The 18,828-nt window shown below is 37.1% G+C and overlaps 1 protein-coding gene across 5 annotated transcripts in view; it reads right to left on the reverse strand.

Annotated features, from left to right (window-relative positions):
- Positions 1-449: 449 nt before the first annotated feature.
- The window catches only part of Znf91 (zinc finger protein 91), an 84,679-nt gene continuing 66,300 nt past the window's right edge, over positions 450-18,828 (reverse strand). For 4 of the 5 annotated variants that reach the window (XM_036181209.1, XM_036181200.1, XM_036181219.1 and 1 more), the window contains 3 exons: positions 7,190-7,316; positions 5,799-5,859; positions 450-5,222 (listed from right to left, as the gene is read on the reverse strand). In XM_036181209.1, coding sequence (XP_036037102.1) covers positions 1,931-5,222; positions 5,799-5,859; positions 7,190-7,223 — 3,387 coding nt within the window. In that variant the 5' untranslated portion in view covers positions 7,224-7,316 and the 3' untranslated portion in view covers positions 450-1,930. Of the gene's footprint in view, positions 5,223-5,798; positions 5,860-7,189; positions 7,317-18,828 lie in introns of those variants that run through there. The other variant, XM_036181228.1, reaches the window with a different exon arrangement.

Raw genomic sequence — 18,828 nt, forward strand, 5'->3', positions numbered from 1 at the left:
CAGCTAGTTCTATTTCAAAAGTCTCCAGTCTTAAAGAAACCATAGAAGGAAATTAAGAGCCCAGAAAAATTCAGTAAAGGGATCAGCAGAAACAATTATACACCTCAATAGATCCTTCATACATTTGAAAGCTTTAACTCAATACCAAAAGATTTCCATTAACATAGAAATGTTCATGGTGTTTTACCTGCTTATAACAAATCAACAGTGACAAACACCATTCAAGGACACTATCATGTATTTATTTCAGAAAAGTGAGCCTTTCTCAAGAACTTCAACAGGTCCCTCACAAAGGACTGCTGAAGAAAGAACTGTCGCCAGGTGTACATATTTTACTGTTCCTGAAAACTTTCCATGGCAGATGTGAAGGTGCGAGATAACAGTCTGTCATGACCTGGTTATTCCAGGTTAATAGGTACTGTTACCCAAAGATATATATATATATATATATATATATATATATATATATATATATATATATATATAGTCTCAGTATGTAATCAGTGATAGCTACAAACACCAACCTCCTGCATCAGTGCTCTAAATGATAACTTTTTTCACAAACAATTAAAATAATACAATGCAAAAATTATAGAATAAAGTTTTAAATAATCATAAAATGGTTACATTTTAAGCAGTGTTATTATAAAAATCAAGTTTTTTATAATTATGTGTATAATTTTTAAAATTATACAGTTTAAAAAGTTAGCAAACTTATTCTTTAAGAAAACATTAATATACTATAAACTAAGTCTACAGAGTTGATAAAGTTTACAGAAGATTAATTTGTCCTATGACTTTATATTCACTTAAAAGTCTCTGATAGAACAAAATCTAGTCCTAAAAACTCTACTCACAGTAAGTACTTTTCATTGGCAGAACATTTATTTTTATGCCAAATCATTTGTTTGATACATATCTACTGGTACCATGCCTAAAATATGTAATAAAGCAATGTTCCATAGACTAGAGAGTCTTGAAGTCATACCATATAGCTTAAGTGTATGGTAGGCTACACTATAAGAATACACTATGATTAGGAAATTGTCTAATAATCTATATCACCAGTTATGTCTGTTGCTAAAAGTACATGTCTACACTTAGAAAACCTTCATCTCAATGTTTTCCTGCAAAAGAAACAGAATCATCACCTAGGGACCTTCTCACTTCTCTTGATGGTGGGACTGGGAATCAAACTGGAAGACTGGTGCTAAAATTGAGCTACTTACCTATCTCTTTTCCAATTTTTATTGAGATTGGCCTCACTAAGTAGTTTGGACAGGCCTTTTGAACTTACTATCTTCTGATTCAAATCCAAAGTACCCAACAGTACAGATCTGCACTATCAGGTGCTGCTGGGATCTTCTTCAAACTCCAATCACTGATAAACACTAGACATTCACAAATTACACAGCTATGACTATGATTATTCATGCTATGACACTTTGAGCATGATTTGCTTCAGTATTTCAACATACATAAACTTGAGGATTCTTCTCACAATTAGAGTTATCACATGATTTTTAGTGTGGTTACATATGAGCTTTTACTTTTTTTTTTTTACTTTCCAACCTGCAGCAGTTTCAGCCCCTGTTTCTATAGGACTACCTTCATGGCACATTAGCTTATGTATTTGAGTAAATGTTTGAGAAATGAATATCATATTCCATTTATTCATGGGGTTTAACACCAGATATTTTGATGTCTTCAAATAGAACTGAAGATCTTAAGACATTTCTTAGATTCATGGAATTTTCTCCAGTGGGTCCTCCCAAGCTTTCCATAGCAAGCAAACAAACAAACAAATCCTAAAACCTTCACCATTTGTTTTATATTCATTAGCTCTTTTCCCAGTACTTCCACATATTTGAAGAGAACTAGAAATTCTAAACATTCTTGAATGTTTGTTTGCACACATAAGGTTTTTTCCTCAGATATGTGTTTTTCCATGTTTTCGAAGGGAGCGGTAACATGTAAAGGCTTTACCACAGTCTTTGCATTCATAGGGTTTCTCTCCAGTGTGAGATCTTTCATGAATTTGAAGTAAATATGGATAAATGAAGGATTTACTACATTGTGTACATTCATAGCGTTTTCCTCCAGCATGAGCGATTTTATGCCTCTGAAGAGAACTATGACTAATCAAAGCTTTACCACACTGTTTACATTCATAGGGTTTTTCTCCTGTGTGAATTTTTTCATGCATTTGAAGGGAACTATGACTTCGGAAGGCTTTATCACACTGTTTACATTCGTAAGGCTTTTCACCAGTGTGAATTCTTTCATGCACTTGAAGGAAACAGGGATAAAGAAAAGCTTTACTACATATATTACATTTATAGAGTTTCTCTCCAGTATGAGACCGCTCATGCATTTGAAGGTAGCATGGATAAATGAAGGACTTACCACACTGTTTACATTCATAGGGTTTCTCTCCAGCATGAATTCTTTCATGTCTTCGAAGGGAACTTTGACTTCTGAAGGCCTTACCCCACTGTTTACATTCATAGGGTTTTTCTCCAGTGTGAGTTCTTTCATGTAATTGAAGAGAACTTGAACAACTGAGAATTTTACCACACTGTTTACAGTCATAGAAACCACTATGAGTTTTTTCATGTATTCGAAGGTAACTAGCACTTTTGAAGGTTTTGCCACATTCTTCACATTCATAGGGTTTTTCACCAGTATGGGTTCTTTCATGTGCCTGAAGGAGACTGTGACATCTGAAGGTTTTACCACACTGTGTACAGTCATAATGCTTTTCTCTAGCATGGGCTCTTTCATGTAATTGAAGGGAACTGAGGCTTTTGAATGCTTTACCACATTGTACACATTCATAGGGTTTTTCTCCACTATGTATTCTTTCATGTCTTTGAAGGAAAGAAGGGCAAATAAAGGCTTTACTGCATATCATGCACTTATAGGGTTTTTCTGCAGTATGAGACTTCTCATGTTTTTCAAGTAAATACTGATAAATGAAGGACTTACCACATTGTTTACATTCATAGGGTTTTCCTTCAGCATGAGTTTTTTCATGTACCTGAAGATTACTGAAACGTCTAAAGGTTTTGCCACATTGTTTACATACATAAGATTTTTCTCCAGTATGTGCTCTTTTGTGTACTTGAAGGGAATTGGAAGAACTGAGGGTTTTGCCACATTGTTTACATTCATAGAAACCACTATGAGTTTTTTCATGTATTTGAAGATTACTGAGACTTTTGAAGGCTTTACTACATTGTTTACAAGCATAAGGTTTTTCACCAGTGTGGGTTCTTTCATGTACTCGAAGTAAACTATGATATCTGAAAGCCTTACCACATAGTTTACATTCATGGGGTTTTTCACCAGTGTGAATTATTTCGTGTACTCGAAGACGACTGAGACCTCTGAAGGCTTTACCGCACTGCTTACACTCATAAGGTTTTTCTCCAGTATGGGTTCTTTGATGTAGTTGAAGGGAACTTGAGCAACTGAGAGTTTTCCCACATTGTTTACATTCATAGGGTTTTTCTTCGGTGTGAGTCCTTTCATGTACTCGAAGGTAACTGAAACCCCTGAAGGCTTTCCCACACTGTTTACAAACATAGGGCTTTTCTCCAGTGTGTATTCTTTTATGTAACTGTAGGGCACTAGAACAACTGAGAGTTTTACCGCACTGTTTACATTCATAGGGTTTTTCTTCAGTGTGATTTCCTTCATGTATATGAAGGTAACTCAAGCTTCTGAATGCTTTACCACATTGTTTACATTCATAGGGTTTTTCACCAGTGTGTGTTCTTACATGAACTTGAAGTAAACATGGATAAATGAAGGACTTACCACACCGTTTACATTCATAAGATTTTTCCCCAACATGAGAAATTTTGTGCCTTTGGAAGGAATTTTGATCTTTAAAGTCTTTACCACACTGTTTACATGCATAGGGTTTTGTTTCACAGTGAGTCCTTTCATGTCTTTGAAGGAAAGAGGAACATAGAAAGGCTTTACTACAGATCTTACATTTATAGGGTTTCTCTCCAGTATGGGATCGTTCATGTAACTGAAGAGAACTCTGACCTTTGAAGGTTTTGCTGTACTGCTTGCATTCATAGGGCTTTTCCCTGGTGTGAGTTCTTTCATGTCTTCGGAGGAAAGAGGGGCATAGAAAGGCTTTATTACAAATATTACATTTATATGGTTTCTCCTCACTGTGAGACCTTGTATGTAATCGAAGGGAACTATGACCTCTGAAAGCTTTACCACATTGCTTACACTTGTAGGATTTTTCCCCTGTATGAGTTCTTTCATGTCTTTGCAGGAAAGAAGAACAACGAAAGGTTTTACTGCATATGTTACATTTGTAGGGTTTCTCTCCAGTATGAGATCTTTCATGGGTTTGAAGTAAATAGGGATAAATGAAGGACTTACCACACTGTTTACATTCATAGGGTTTCTTCCCAGCATGAGCTATTTTATGTCTTTGAAGGGAACTATGGCTTCTTAGAGCTTTACCACACTGTTTACATTCATAGGATTTTTCTTCACTATGCGTTCTTTCATGTACTCTAAGATTACTGAGACTTCTAAAGGGCTTAGCACATTGCTTACATTTAAAGGGTTTTTCTCCTGTGTGAGATCTTTTGTGTTTTTTCAGGAAACAGGAACAACGAAATGCTTTACCACAAATCTTACATTTATAAGGTTTCTCTCCAGTATGATACCTTTCATGCATTTTAAGTAAATAAGGATAAATGAATGACTTACCACATTGTTTACATTCATATGGTTTCTCTGCAGCATGAATTATTTCATGTCTTTGAAGGGAATTGTGACCTTGGAATGTTTTACCACACTGTGTACAATCAGAATGCTCTTCTCCATTAGGAGTTCCACTGTGAAATGGCAGGTAATTGAAAGAACTTAGAGTGGTATCACATGGTTTACATTCAGAAGGTTTGTCTTTGATGTGAGTTCCTCCATGAATGCAAAATGAACTGGGACAAATAAAGGCTGTTTCATATTGATTGTACTTATGAGGCTGTTCTCCACTGTGAATTTGCTGATATATTCCACATGAACTTGGAAAACCAAAGGATTTTGAATATACTTCATATTCAAAAGTTCCACTCACAGTGTGGGCTCCCATGTATATGTGAATAGTTGTGAGAGAATTGGAGTTATACTGCTTCTTTCCATATTCCTCAAGCATATGTGTATATCCAGGGTGAGATATGATGCTCCTATTAAAGGATGAATGATACATGAAAATTTTCCCATACAAATTACATTCACATAGTTACACTCAAGTAGAAATTTCTGGACTTCTATTGATATTTGATATTTTGGAGGTTTCTCTAAATGGATTACCTTCTTTACTCTCACAGATCAAATCTAGCATTTGACTTGTGTAAACACTGACAGGCACATTACTAGTGGTTACTTCAATAATGACTATTTAGTCATTAGTAGGTCTTATATTTCCACTATTCCCTAAATCAGGAAGATCATGCCTTCTGCATTATTTAACTGGATTAGTTAAATTAGTATTAAATGGAATAGTGATTCTGCAATATGACTCTTAAAGTTATTATTAGAACAGGAAAGGTTATACATGCACTTTTCTCAGTACTGTTTCCAAGTGAATTGTTTTTCAAATCTAAACAGCTTTCTTACATGGAATTACATATCTTTGTGCAATTATTCTAGTGGTGAATAATTTAACTTTGTGTTTGCTCTGCTTACTTTATTCATAAATTTTCATAACATATTAAGATTCTCTCAAAAGGTATCTTCTCCCACTAATGCATGTAATTTACCTTAGATTTCTCCCAGGATGTTTATACTGCTCTTCAACGGTCTGGTATTCTGATTTGATTCCTAAAATACAGACCCAGAAAAATTTTTATAAATTATTAGAAACTACAAAAAAAAAAAAAACCCAAAAAACCAAACCCTAAGTTTCTAGGTTAATGCACATTGTACTGCTGTGGGCCACAGGAATATATCATAAGAACTCAGTTGGTTATGGCAAAGTCACTACCTGGAGGGATCAGGGAATTCCTCCAGAGGAAGCCAAATCCCAAGGAGTTTTTGTTGTTACTTGGCTTGTTATACATCAGCTGTATTCTTTTATGAAAATCATGTGTGCCTTCATAGTTTTTCCAACTGACTTTTCCCTAAGAAGGGCTAACAGTGTGGACTGATCATTCTCTGGACATACACTTTCCAGGAATTTGGAGAACAGCCTCAGGAAAGGCTTTCTCTCCCTTGGCCACTTTCAAGGACTACAGGAAGTACCACCCAGGTGGGTGCCCAACTTCTGAGGACTAACAATAATAGCCCACGTGCAAGTCTCCTGACTTAAATTCCACAAGGAGACACTACCCAGGTCGGTGCCCAACTTTCAAGGACTGACAGTGATAGCAGCCCACATACAAGTCTCCTGACTTAAGGTAAATTCGAGAAGGGGACACCGCCTAGGTCAGGTGGACATTAAGTAATAGCTTTACACAATTTAGCTCAGTCCCTCCCTTTTTTATACCGGGACTTCCAGGGCAGAGGACAGAGAAGAGAAAAGAGAATGGAAGAACTAGATGGGTAAGAACTTGAAAGGAACAAACTGAGATGGGGAAGAACTAGACTGAAGGGCTAGAAGAGAGTACTAGAGGAATGAGATGGAAGATGAGGAAGAGCCAGATGGGGAAGAACAAGATGAGGAAGAGCCAGATGAGAGAGAAGGAGATGGGAGAGGAGCTGATAGGGAAAAGAACTAGATGGATGAGAACCTAGAAGGGACAGAACTAGATGAGGGAATTAATATAGAACCTAGAGGAGACAGAACTAGATGAAGGAATGAAGACAGAAACTAGAGGGGACAATAGTTAAATATAGCGAGAAATCAGGCAAGAAAGGAGCTAGACATGAGAGCAGAATAGAAGCTGTGTAGAGAGAAAACTATCACAGAGTAATAAAGTGTATGAACTAAGGAGTTTTGTGTACATAGATTCATTTCTTTTAATCAAAGACTAATTATCAGTGGGTTGTAGATTTTTCCTGGACCCTGGGAGGGGACTATCGAGGGGCTGGACTCCCATAGTCCCCGATATTGTACTCATGCCTGTCACATAATTCTTCCCTTTCCACATTCCAAATAGAATGAAGGAACACTTGTCTAATTGACAAAGTAAAGGAATGTCAAAATTCTTACCCACAGAAGCAAGGTTACTGCAGGTTTCCAGCATCACATTAATGTATAGGTTCTTCTGAAAAGGATCCAGCAAAGTCCACTCTTCCTGGGTGAAGTTCACAGCCACATCCCCAAAGGTCACTGAGTCCTAAAATATCCCATATGCATGCAAAAGAAAATGGGTGAAACTGACAGCACTATGGGTAACTGATAAGATGTTGGTGTAATTCTGCAGTCTCTATATGCTTATTCAATGACAGAGAAGTTCTAATGCAAGGAATGACATATTTAGGCAGGAAATGGTGAAGTAGGAACATTCCTCTCATTTCTACAGGCAGAGGTCCACCTCAATTTCTTGTTCTAGAATGGATTATTTAGTACCTGTGATAACAAAGTTCTTCTATTGTAGTGCATTCCTGTTGAGCTCTTGGCCTGGTTCCAGAGAGTAGCACCTAGCTCCAATCCTTCCTTTGTTTAACCACATCTTTTGTTTCTCTTATAGCCCCATGTGAATCTTGTCTGAGAGTCAAGGATCAGAGAGTCCTCCAAGGATCAAAGGCCTATGCAAAACTTGGTTCAGGAAATCCAGAAAACCATGGTACCTGATAAATCAAGTAATTTGCACTTGTGATTTGGTCTCTGGGAGTTCTTTTTAGGGTGCCTTGAAGGTAGAGAAATTAATTGGCTAAACTGTAATGGAAAGAAATAAAAATGCCATAGGTGAAGAGATAGTGCTTCAGTCCTTCAAGGCTGGAACCCCCTGCAGCCATGAAAGGCTATATTCATTCTTAAGATGCCTTTGAGTCTTTATTCCATGGATCTGTGAGAACCCACACACCTGTGACACAACACACAGTTACCTACTATATAATGTGCACAATAGAATACAGTCAAGATGTTGCTTTTTCTTAGCATTTCCTAGGTACAAATAGGAGTTTTACTAACATAAGTAAGTGCACCTAAGATTATAGGAGACATTACAAACAGAAATGGTAATAGTAGTCACTTAGTCTAAATGATTCAGGGAAACATTTAGCATTTTCTGAACCCATGTTGTCTTTCTGAATGTTCAATACAAGCAATAATGAAAGAATTCATCCACACAATACACTTAGGCTAACGAGTTGTCAAAACCTGTTAAATGGAGAACTGCACTTGACCTGTGACTACATCAAGGGAGGATTAAAATCTCAAAAGCAGTTTACACTCAGCTAAATTTAATAAAGCAATAAATGTGAAATAATCAGTAATGATCTTAAAGGAATAATTTAATATTTTCATATAGTCTATAATAATTCCACAAATATAGTATGTATTGATCACATTTACCCCCAACTACCTATTCTACTCCCTCTGTACCCCTCTTCCCAACACATGTCCTCCCTACCTTCATGTTCTCTTCATATTTTTGTTTTGCCTTTAAAGATTTATTTGTTTTAATTTTATGTGTATGGATATTTTGACTATGTGTATTTACCACAGAGATTAGAGGAGAGCATCAGATCCCCTGGAACTGGAGTTTTGGACAACTACCATGTGAGTACTGGGAACCAAACCTCTGTCCTCTGTAAGAGCAAAATGGCCTTAATCACTGAGGCAGTGCTCTAGCCTTTGTTTTTCTTTTTGTTTTTGTTACCAACTAAGTCCAATTAGTGCTACCTGAATGTACACCAACAACCTACTGGTGGCCATATACTGAAAGAAAAGTTAATCCTCTTCTCTAGCAGCTACCAACTGACAATAGTTCCTCAGAGAACTGAGCCTCATCTGTCAGATTTCATGCTAAAATTAATTGACTGCCTTGATTGTATGTAGGCATTATATAAATAACCATTGATGCTATGAGTTCATGAGTCCATATCCTACCTAGAAGATGACATTCCACTGCTCTACTCCACACACTCAGGCTCCTACATTCCTTATTACCCTTTTTTGGTCATGTTCGCTGAGTTGCACTAATAGAGAGCAACTTTCTAATATCCATTCAGTAAACATCAAAGGAAATAGAACAATTAGATGGTGCATGTTTTTACAAGAACTCAAAGTAGTTGGGTATGTTACATGCTGTAGTTCCAGGTACTGGAGAATCTGGGATGTAGGATCATTTGACCCAGGAACTCAAAGTTTGCCTGTAAAGATCCCTATCTCAGAAGGGAGGAAGAGAAGAGAAACATAAAGACAGTGTCACTAAAATGCCAGCTCTTCTAAATTATACCTTTATAAAAATCTTAACTCAGATTCTTAGTAGTCACCAAAATCTACGTTTCCAAACCTACTAGTAACACAAGTGTCTAGCAACTGTCAAAGACTTCTGAACAACAGTATGATGATTTGTCTAACAAACACAAAGGATATTTCAAACACACTACAGACAAAGAGCCAAAAGTAAAATCAAATTCTCAGAATTTATCAGGCCACCAATTGGAAACTAAAGTTTAGTAACTCAATATACAAAAGGGAAGTCTGAAGAAAAACAATGTACACTGTAAATTTTACTACTCAACAAGATGTCATGTCATTGACTATCATCTGCCTATACACACACTCGACAAGCTAAGACCAAGTCACTTCCCTGTAGTGGGTAGCCATTCCAGCTACAAAACAGGCTTGTACCCAAAATTGATTTTATTGATAATAAATATGAATATTTAATGGCTAGAGCATTAACTATCCAGAGTGAAGTTGTGTCTACTCAGACACTATATAAGGAAGAAAGATTATCAGTAATTGATAAGATAAGGTCCATGAAATCATGTGTTTCAGAAAAACATAAAAACTTCCATGGTTCCATAAGAAATCTGGAATCCCTTGCAAGAGAGGATAACTCCCTAGAACAGGCCCTAGGTGCTCATTTGCAAGGCCTGGAACAAACCCTCAGTAAACACAAGAAGGGACCTAATAAGTAGAAGAGCAAGACCATACAGGTTGTAACATCTCCAAATGGGTCTCATAAAATGGCTTATACTGTTATCATCCATGAGAAACCAGCAGATGACACACACACCCCAAGCCATATATGACATATACATTACAACCAATTTCAAAAAGGGACTTTAAAAATGTAAAGGAAGGGCTGGAGAAATGGCTCAGAGGATAAGAACACTGGCTGTTCTTCCAGAGGTCCTGAGTTCAATTCCCAGCACCCATATGATGGCTCATAACCATCTGTAATGAGATCTGGCTCCCTCTTCTGGCTTGCAGGGATACATGCAAACAGAGCACTGTATACATAATAAGTAAATAAATCTTTAAAAAAAAAAGAGGAGAAGGCGAACAGGCTTGCTCCAAATATACATACATACACACACACACACACACACACACACACACACACACACATATATATATATATATATATATATATATATATATATATATATGTATATGAAGCAGTAGTTACTTATGGGATACACTCCACATATATAAGACAGATGTTAAATTCACGGTCTACCTCACATAGAATCATTCCAGATGACTGGCATCAGTTAATTTCAGCTGTTCTAGAATATAGCCAGCAGTCACAGTGGAAAAGCTGGTTGAGAGAAGAGGCAAGAAATTTAGAAAAACAAGGTAAACTCAGAGGTTTGAGATCTCCCAAGATCAAATACTTGGTGAGGAATGTTTCACTGACAGAAATGTACAAGCCAGTTATGATGATCATACAATATCCCTATGCCATACAGCAGCTCTAAATGCTTGGGAAAAAATTCTGGAACCTGGAAAACCAACTGAGGTATACACAAAGATATTCCAGGGACCGCACAAACCCTTCCCTGATTTTTTTTTTTTTTACAAAGCCTGAACACAGGTATAACAAAAGCTGTGTCAGATAAAGAATTAAGAAAAGTACTAACTGAGTTCTTGGCGTTCGACAATGCTAATGCAAAATGCAAAAGAATACTTACACCATTAAAGGTCAGATCAGCTCCTTTGGAGGAATGGATTCAGTATACTAATGGTGTTGACTTTCTTAACTACAGTAATAAGGCTGGGATGGGAGAGACAAAACCCAGAGGTGAAAGAAGGCCCCGTGGTACCAAATGTTTTAAATGTGGTATATCAGGTCATGTAAGTAAAAACTATACATGGGGTACTCCTAGAAATAATACTTCTAGGAATAGCCTAAACAGGAGACCCCAACCTCCTCAATTATGTAGAAGATATGGCAAAGGCCAACATTGGACCAGTGAGTGCAGATCAAAAATAGATATACAAGGCAACACTTTATTAGTGGGAAACGCTGGCCCCCAAATCAAACATGGTACAAACATTTCTAGCCACCGTGGGAGAAATTCCTCTAAAGGACAACTGAATAAACCAACGCATAATGTAAAAACCAATACTGCAATGGATGATAAAACAGCTCTGATAGAAGAATCACAATTTCCAAAGAACACAATAAAACAAATATTTTGGTAGACTTCCATAAATGAACAAAGAACAAAGCTTAGAATTTGAATTAATAGCCAGATTCTGGAGGGCCTGGTAGACACAGGTGTGGATGTGATTTTAATTACACCAAAGTCATGGCATCCAAATTGGCCTCTTCTAAAGGTAGATGTCCAACTTCTATGAATTGGAACCCTATCTCAGATAAAACAGAGTTTGAGATGGGTTGAATACATAGGGCCAGAAGAACAGAGAGGAAGGCTGAAGCCATATGTAGCAAATGTAGCAGTAAATCTTTGGGGCTGAGATCTGTTACAATAGTGGAATAACCAGATTAAAATTCCTACACTCTCAGAAAAGGAATACAGGCCAATGCATGTTTCTAGGAATAATACCATAACATGTTATAAAAAACAGTCACCAACCATTCAGGTTGTACACAAACAGCACAACTGCTGTTGAACTCTCAAAAGTACCAACTGCCTTACCTTTAAAATGGCTAACTAATAAACCTGTCTGGGTTGGACAATGGCCTTTGACAAAAGAGAAGCTACAAGCTTTAGAACAGCTGGTTCAAGAGCAGTTAAATGCTCAACACACTGAAGAATCTACCAGTCCTTGGAATTTTCCTGTATTTGTTATTTTAAAAAAAAGCCTGGTAATTGGAGAATGCTGACAGATCTGAGAACTATTAATAAAGTAACTCAGCTGATGGGCTCCCTACAGACTGGGATGCCCTTGCCCTCTCTGCTACCCAAAGAATGGCCTATAATAGTTATTGACTTAAAAGACTGTTTCTTTACCATACCTTTTGATAGAAAATTACATGTCCACATGGTTGGGCTTGCCCGGCAGACCGCCTAACTATTTCCAGTTCTAAATAGCCATCTCTGGGTCAGACATCTTGCGGGACCAGGACTCTGTGGCTTTACGTGGTTGCGTAAAGCGTGTGCGCAGCCATGTAACCTATGCACATGCGTGGAGTACCCACATGAGTTCCTGTACGCATGCGCAGCCCAACCTTTATAAAGCCGGTGCCATCTTGCATGAGCCCCCCCCCCCCCCCCCGTCTCCTCACCCACATGTGTTTCACACAGGCCTGTCACATTTCTGTCCTCTTTAATAAAAACTCTTCTGTGGTCTTGTCGTGTTCGGGATGTGTTCTTCACAGGTAAGAGCACCATAATAACTAACACCCTTCCTTATAAGAAAATGATAGAGAAAAATTTATCATCACAGTACCTAATTATAACAATTCCCAGCCAGTCAAGAGGTATCAATAGAAGGTCCTCCCACAGGGAATGTTAAACAGCCCTACCTTGTACCAATACTTTGTGCAAAAAACCATTGGAGATACTCCATGTAAAGTTTCCACAATCCATAATTTATCACTGTATGGATGATATCCTATTAGCTGACCCAAAGTTAGACACATTAGAAAGCATGTTTAAAGAAGCAAAAATAGTTTTGCCTTGCTGGGGACTGCAAATTGGAGATTCTATTATTTACTTATATAAGATAGAGCTACAAAAAGTTAGAACCCAAAAGGTACAACTAAGGAGAGACTGATCGAAGACTCTTAACGATTTTCAAAAGTTGTTAGGAAGCATTTCCAGCTTACTGGGTATCATGGGAATACCCAAAGATAGACTATAAAATTTGCCTAATACTCTAGAAGGGGACAAAGAATTAAATAGTCCAAGAGAATTATCAGCCAAAACTGAGAAGGAATTGGCTCTAGCAGAAAAGACAATTCGAGAAGCACATGTGGATCGTGTGGATCCAGAACTTAAATGCATTCTTGTCATATTCCCCTGGAGACATTCCCCCACAGGTATTTTGATGCAGAGAGAATACATTGTATTGGAATGGATATTCCTACCAAGTAAACCAAATAAGAAATTCAAGACTTTTATAGAAAAGAGCTCTGATTTGATTCAAAAAGGTAAATTAAGACTTTGCTAGTTGACAGGAATGGACCCAGCAGAAATTGTAGTACCTTTAACTAATGAGGAAATTTCATCACTATGGAAAAATAATGAATACTGGCAGAGAGCCTGCAGTAACTTTTTGGGAGAGATTAATCACCATTATCCCAAAAGTAGGAGAATAGAATTTATAAAGAAGCCTGAATGGGTCCTTCCTCACATTGTATGACAAAAGCCAATTTCTGGAGTCCTCACATTCTATACTGATGCAAATAAAGCAGTATACAAATCATAGACTTAAGTAAAGTGGCACAAAGTCCATACAACTCTGTACAAAAGGCAGAACAGTATGCCAATCTTATGGTACTACTGGACTTTACAGAACCCCTCAATATTGTAAATGACTCTCAATATGCAGAGAGAGTTGTTTTACATATTGAAACTGCTGAATTTATTCCTGATAATACAGAATTAACTTCATTCTTCATACAATTGCAGGAAATCATCAGAAAAAGGAAACATCATATATATCTGATATCACATATCAGATCTCATATAGGTCTGCCAGGACCTCTAGCACAAGGTAATGATAAAATTGATCAGTTACTAATAGGTAATATGCTAGAAGCCTCAGAATTTCATAAGAAACACCATGTAAATAGCGAAGATTTGAAAAAGGATTTCTCCATCACTTAGCAACAAGCTATGGATATTGTGAAAAAATGTACTACTTGTTCCTTCTATAACCAAACTCCATTACCTGGAGGGAGCAATCCAAAAGGTATACAAAGAAATGAAATCTGGCAGATGGATGTGTTTCATTTTGCAGAATTTGGAAGATTAAAGTGTGTACACTATACCATTGACACCTATTGAGGATTTCAGTGGTCAACTCCTATGAGTTCTGAAAAGGCTGATTCTGTGATTACACACCTATTAGAAGTTATGCCCATCATGGGAATATCTGTACAAACTAAGACTGACAATGCCCCAGAATATGTCTCCAATAAAATGAGGCAGTTCTTTACTTATTACAATATAAAGCATGCTACAGGTATACCACACAATCCCACAGGCCAAGCATTCATAGAAAGATCCAATCGATCTTTAAAGGATATGCTAAATAAACAGCAACAGGTAACAATAACTCCTAGAAGTAGATTGCTTTATTAACCTTGAATTTTCTCGATGCTGATGAGAAAGGAATAACAGCTGTGGAGAGACACTGGATGACAGACAAAACTCCTGAGCTAAACCAACCAGTTTATTTCAAAGATGTGTTGACCTCAGAATGGAAATCTGGATATGTCCTATGTTGAAGAAGGGGTTTTGCTTTTGTTTCTGCAGGAGAAGAAAAGCTATGGATTCCAACAAAATTAGTAAAAATTTGCTTTGAACAGGAGAAAGCCCTTGATGAGAAGTAACAGCTCATCCACCAATGTGACATCTCTACAAGTTGTAAGAAAAATTTAACAATCAAAGGTTGGGGTAGGGTTCTGTTTTGGTCTTTCCAGGATAACAGAAATACCCATCTTCCAGAAATCATAAGACCTTGGATATCCAGATGTTTACAGCAGAAAGAAAGAATCTATTGGTACCAATCTACACAAGGTAAAATCTCACTGTCTAACATCTATATCTGTATCAATCTAGAAAAGTTGTGGTTCAAATTCAACTATAAACCAAGCTGCCTTTGGAGATGGAATTGATTCACTCCTTCTCTAAACACAAGCATATAGCTAAAAGAAAAGATTGAGAGATTCTTCAGTGCCATATCAGAAGAGCCCTCTGGTATGGGACAGAAGGAAACCAATAAAAAGGGACTATTGTCTTCAAGATTCTAATTCTATCCCTGATTACTCTTGATTTCTTGAAATCCTTTCTTACATGTCACGTCATTTTTAAATCCAACCTTTCCATTTTGATTAAAAAAAAATAAGTTTTTCCAATAGGAATCTCTGAATTCTCCAGAAGGAAGATGGGGCCCCAACAACAACAACTCTACCCAATCAAGAATGATGCCATGGTAATCATCATCATACTACACTTCTTGCCAGAATTTCAGACAATCTTACCCATTACTCTGAGACTTGCTGAGGAATCTACAGTTAGTCTAAGGGAGATTTAACTATCTCAGCTTTCTTACAGTACCCAACAGAAATACCATCACCTCCTAAACAGTAAGAAACAATTCTAAGAAAATAATGCCCCTTCTCCCTAAGGTTTCATATTTCTCAGGGTTATGGATGATGGTTATAGGGTTGGGGGTGGAAGAAAATATTAGGCTCAGTATTCTCCTTAAGAAAAGAAAAAGTGACTCAAAAAAAGGGAAAAGAATAAATGAAATGGATGGGTATAAGATATTATGGTATATTATTGTATATACTAGTAAACAAATTTTGTAAAATAGCAGCCTTAGATAATTTGCACCGTAATTCTCACTGTTATGGATTCTTATATGTTGATACAAATGTTAACTATTTTTATATTCTTGTTTGAGATAATTTGTATATTGATACAAATACAGAACTATATTTGCTATAATGTACATATTTCTACTCTTATTTGAAATATCTGTATATTGATGCAAATGTAAATTTATATCTGTTATACTGTATGTATGTTCTACTTCTGTTTAGGATATTCTGTATATTGATCTATATTTAAGATTATTGTCATATTGCATATTGCACTATACATTCCTACCTCTGTTATAAATATCTTGTGTATTGTCACAATTTTGAAGCCATTGTCCTTTACCGTACATTTGCTCATAGACTGTTTACCTTGTTTACATGCAGCCCTAGTCCTTAGGTTATTTCGGTAGATAAGACTTATAGATTTATAGTCACCTATGCTTGTCATTTCTATAGTTATGTTGGTTAGGTTATTTAGATTTACAGATACATAGGTCAGATGGACAAGTAATCATCAAACACTTCATAGTCCTAGAGAATATGGCATTTAAATAATTTAGAATTCTGTTTATGTGAGACACAATTGCTCCTGGCAGCACCAATTTGATTCTGAGAGAATGTTGGGCTTCTAAGACATTTCCACTTGGACGTTTGTCTTCTTGGCACAAAATGGCCTATTGGGCAAAGAATTGCCCTTGCCTCAACTGCTGACAGCACAAATGCTGCCCTTCTGGACAAGCAAGACACAAGGAAAAGTGACTTCTGAACTCTGCCAATACAGGGTAAGATGGTCTCTCAGAATTCCTAATTCTGAAAATGGTCTGTCAGATACACTAGGCCTGTAGCCAATTTGAATGCACCAACAATGCTGAGCAACTTTATGTGACTGTTCAGGCTGCCAGCTGTCTCTGTCTACTCTTGCAAGACTTTGATGGGAAGTAAGCAACCCACAAGACTCTGAAACTCACCTTTTGATCACCAGTTCACTGGACACAAGCCATAAGGTCATTAATAACTGAGAGGCTTGAAATCCAGAAAATCCAAACCATGAGATGAAAGGGATTAATGAAAGAGTTCACACATATCTCCAACAATTTCACATTTACCACAAATCATAGGAAATCTATGACTTCCATCTATAGGATGAAGAGATGGCCAGTAGTTAAGAACACTGGCTGCTCGCTCTTCCAGAGGACCTGGGTTCAATTCCAAGCACCCACATGGCAGCTCACAACTGTCTTTAACTCAGTTCCAAGGAATCTGAGTATGTATATAGGCATACATGCAGGCAAAACAACAATGTACACAAAATAGAATAAATAAATCATTAAAAAATTTACTCCTTTATTAAAAAAAATTAAAAAGTTCCATTTAAGTCTACCCTACTCAGGTAGAAGGGAATTCTTTTGGGATAAATGAACCATTCCTGTTCTGCTTGTGACCAACTAGGACCTTTCAGCAATGAATACCCCAATACCCTGGTAATAAGTGTCCTAAAGGGCCATAGCCCAAACCAAAACTGTGGGGTAAGTGGAAGCAGAACTGACCCTCTCCTTCAGAGTGGGACCTGAAATTTTAAAAAGAAATAAAAAGACCTCATGTTCAGATCAAACTTGAAAACCAATGAATGTCACCAACTCTGGTCCTGAAGTAGGACAAAGGTGTCTCTTCTTTGAGGAAGGACAGGAACCTGAGGTTGTAGAAGCTCCCATGCTCACCATGTCTATGACAAGCCTAGGATAACCCTAGATTTGGCAAAGATTATGACTACACTGACAATTCATGAACTTCATTATTCTCCCTAACTTTTCTGACTTAACGTTTTAGTCCTCAGTTCGCCTCACTGGCATGAATAGCTAACATACTTCATTTCCTGCTTTACACCTACAGGATAGCTTTTCATTCTTTTTTTCATCTTTCTTATCAAGCTGTTTGTTTCTTCTACTAGGTAGAGCCTCATATCCAAGTTCCAGGGACACTTACAATATTTAGTGGCTCCAGAGGCCTTAGGGACTCTTACAGTGTTCTATGTCCAACAAACACCAGGAACCCCAAATACTCGCCCCAAACTATCTACAACAGATACTTACAGCATGAACCCATTATGGAAATCAATTTGAGGATTCCTCAAAAAAATTAAAAGTAGAATTACCATATGAACAGCTGTATCACTCCTGGGCATAAAGCTCCACAGATATATTTATACTTCTATGTTTATTGCTACTCTAATCACTATATCAAGGAACTATAACCAACCATCAATAGATGAATGGGTAAGGAAAACCTGTTAAGATGTATAAAATGGGGGCTGGAGAGATGGCTCAGTGGTTAAGAGCACTGGCCACTCTGGCTACCCTTCTAAAGGACCAGGGTTCAATTCCCAGCACCCACAAGGACGTTCACAACTGTCTGTAACTTCATTTCCAAGGGATGTGGCATCCTCATACAGACATACATGCAGGTAAAATCCCAACGTACATAAAACAAACAAACAAACAAAAAAGATGTATAAAATGAAACATTATTCAGCCTAAAGAAAAACAAAACTTTCAGGAAATGGATTGAGTTAGAATGTATACTATTAAGCAAGGTCACACAATCTTAGGGAAAAAAAAAACACATGTTCTCTCTCATATGTAGATCCTAGCCTATAAGGTATATATGCAAATAATGTAAACAAATATATCTATGGTTACACTATAACATGTAGAAAGGAGAACAAGAAAGAGTAAATATTAAGTGATGAGGAAGAATGGAATGCAGGTTAAAAGACACTGGGATCATGAAAGAATTTAAGTTTTCCTAATTTATCTCTGTCATGAATTATCTGCAGGGGAGGAGGGGAAGCTGGTGGGACTTTTATATTTTTATGGGACTAAAAATATACTTTATAGTGAAATTATAAAATCCAATGTGAAGTTCCACA

Source organism: Onychomys torridus, chromosome 1 (genome assembly GCF_903995425.1).
Source record: "Onychomys torridus chromosome 1, mOncTor1.1, whole genome shotgun sequence".
Classification (NCBI taxonomy): Eukaryota; Metazoa; Chordata; class Mammalia; order Rodentia; family Cricetidae; genus Onychomys; species Onychomys torridus.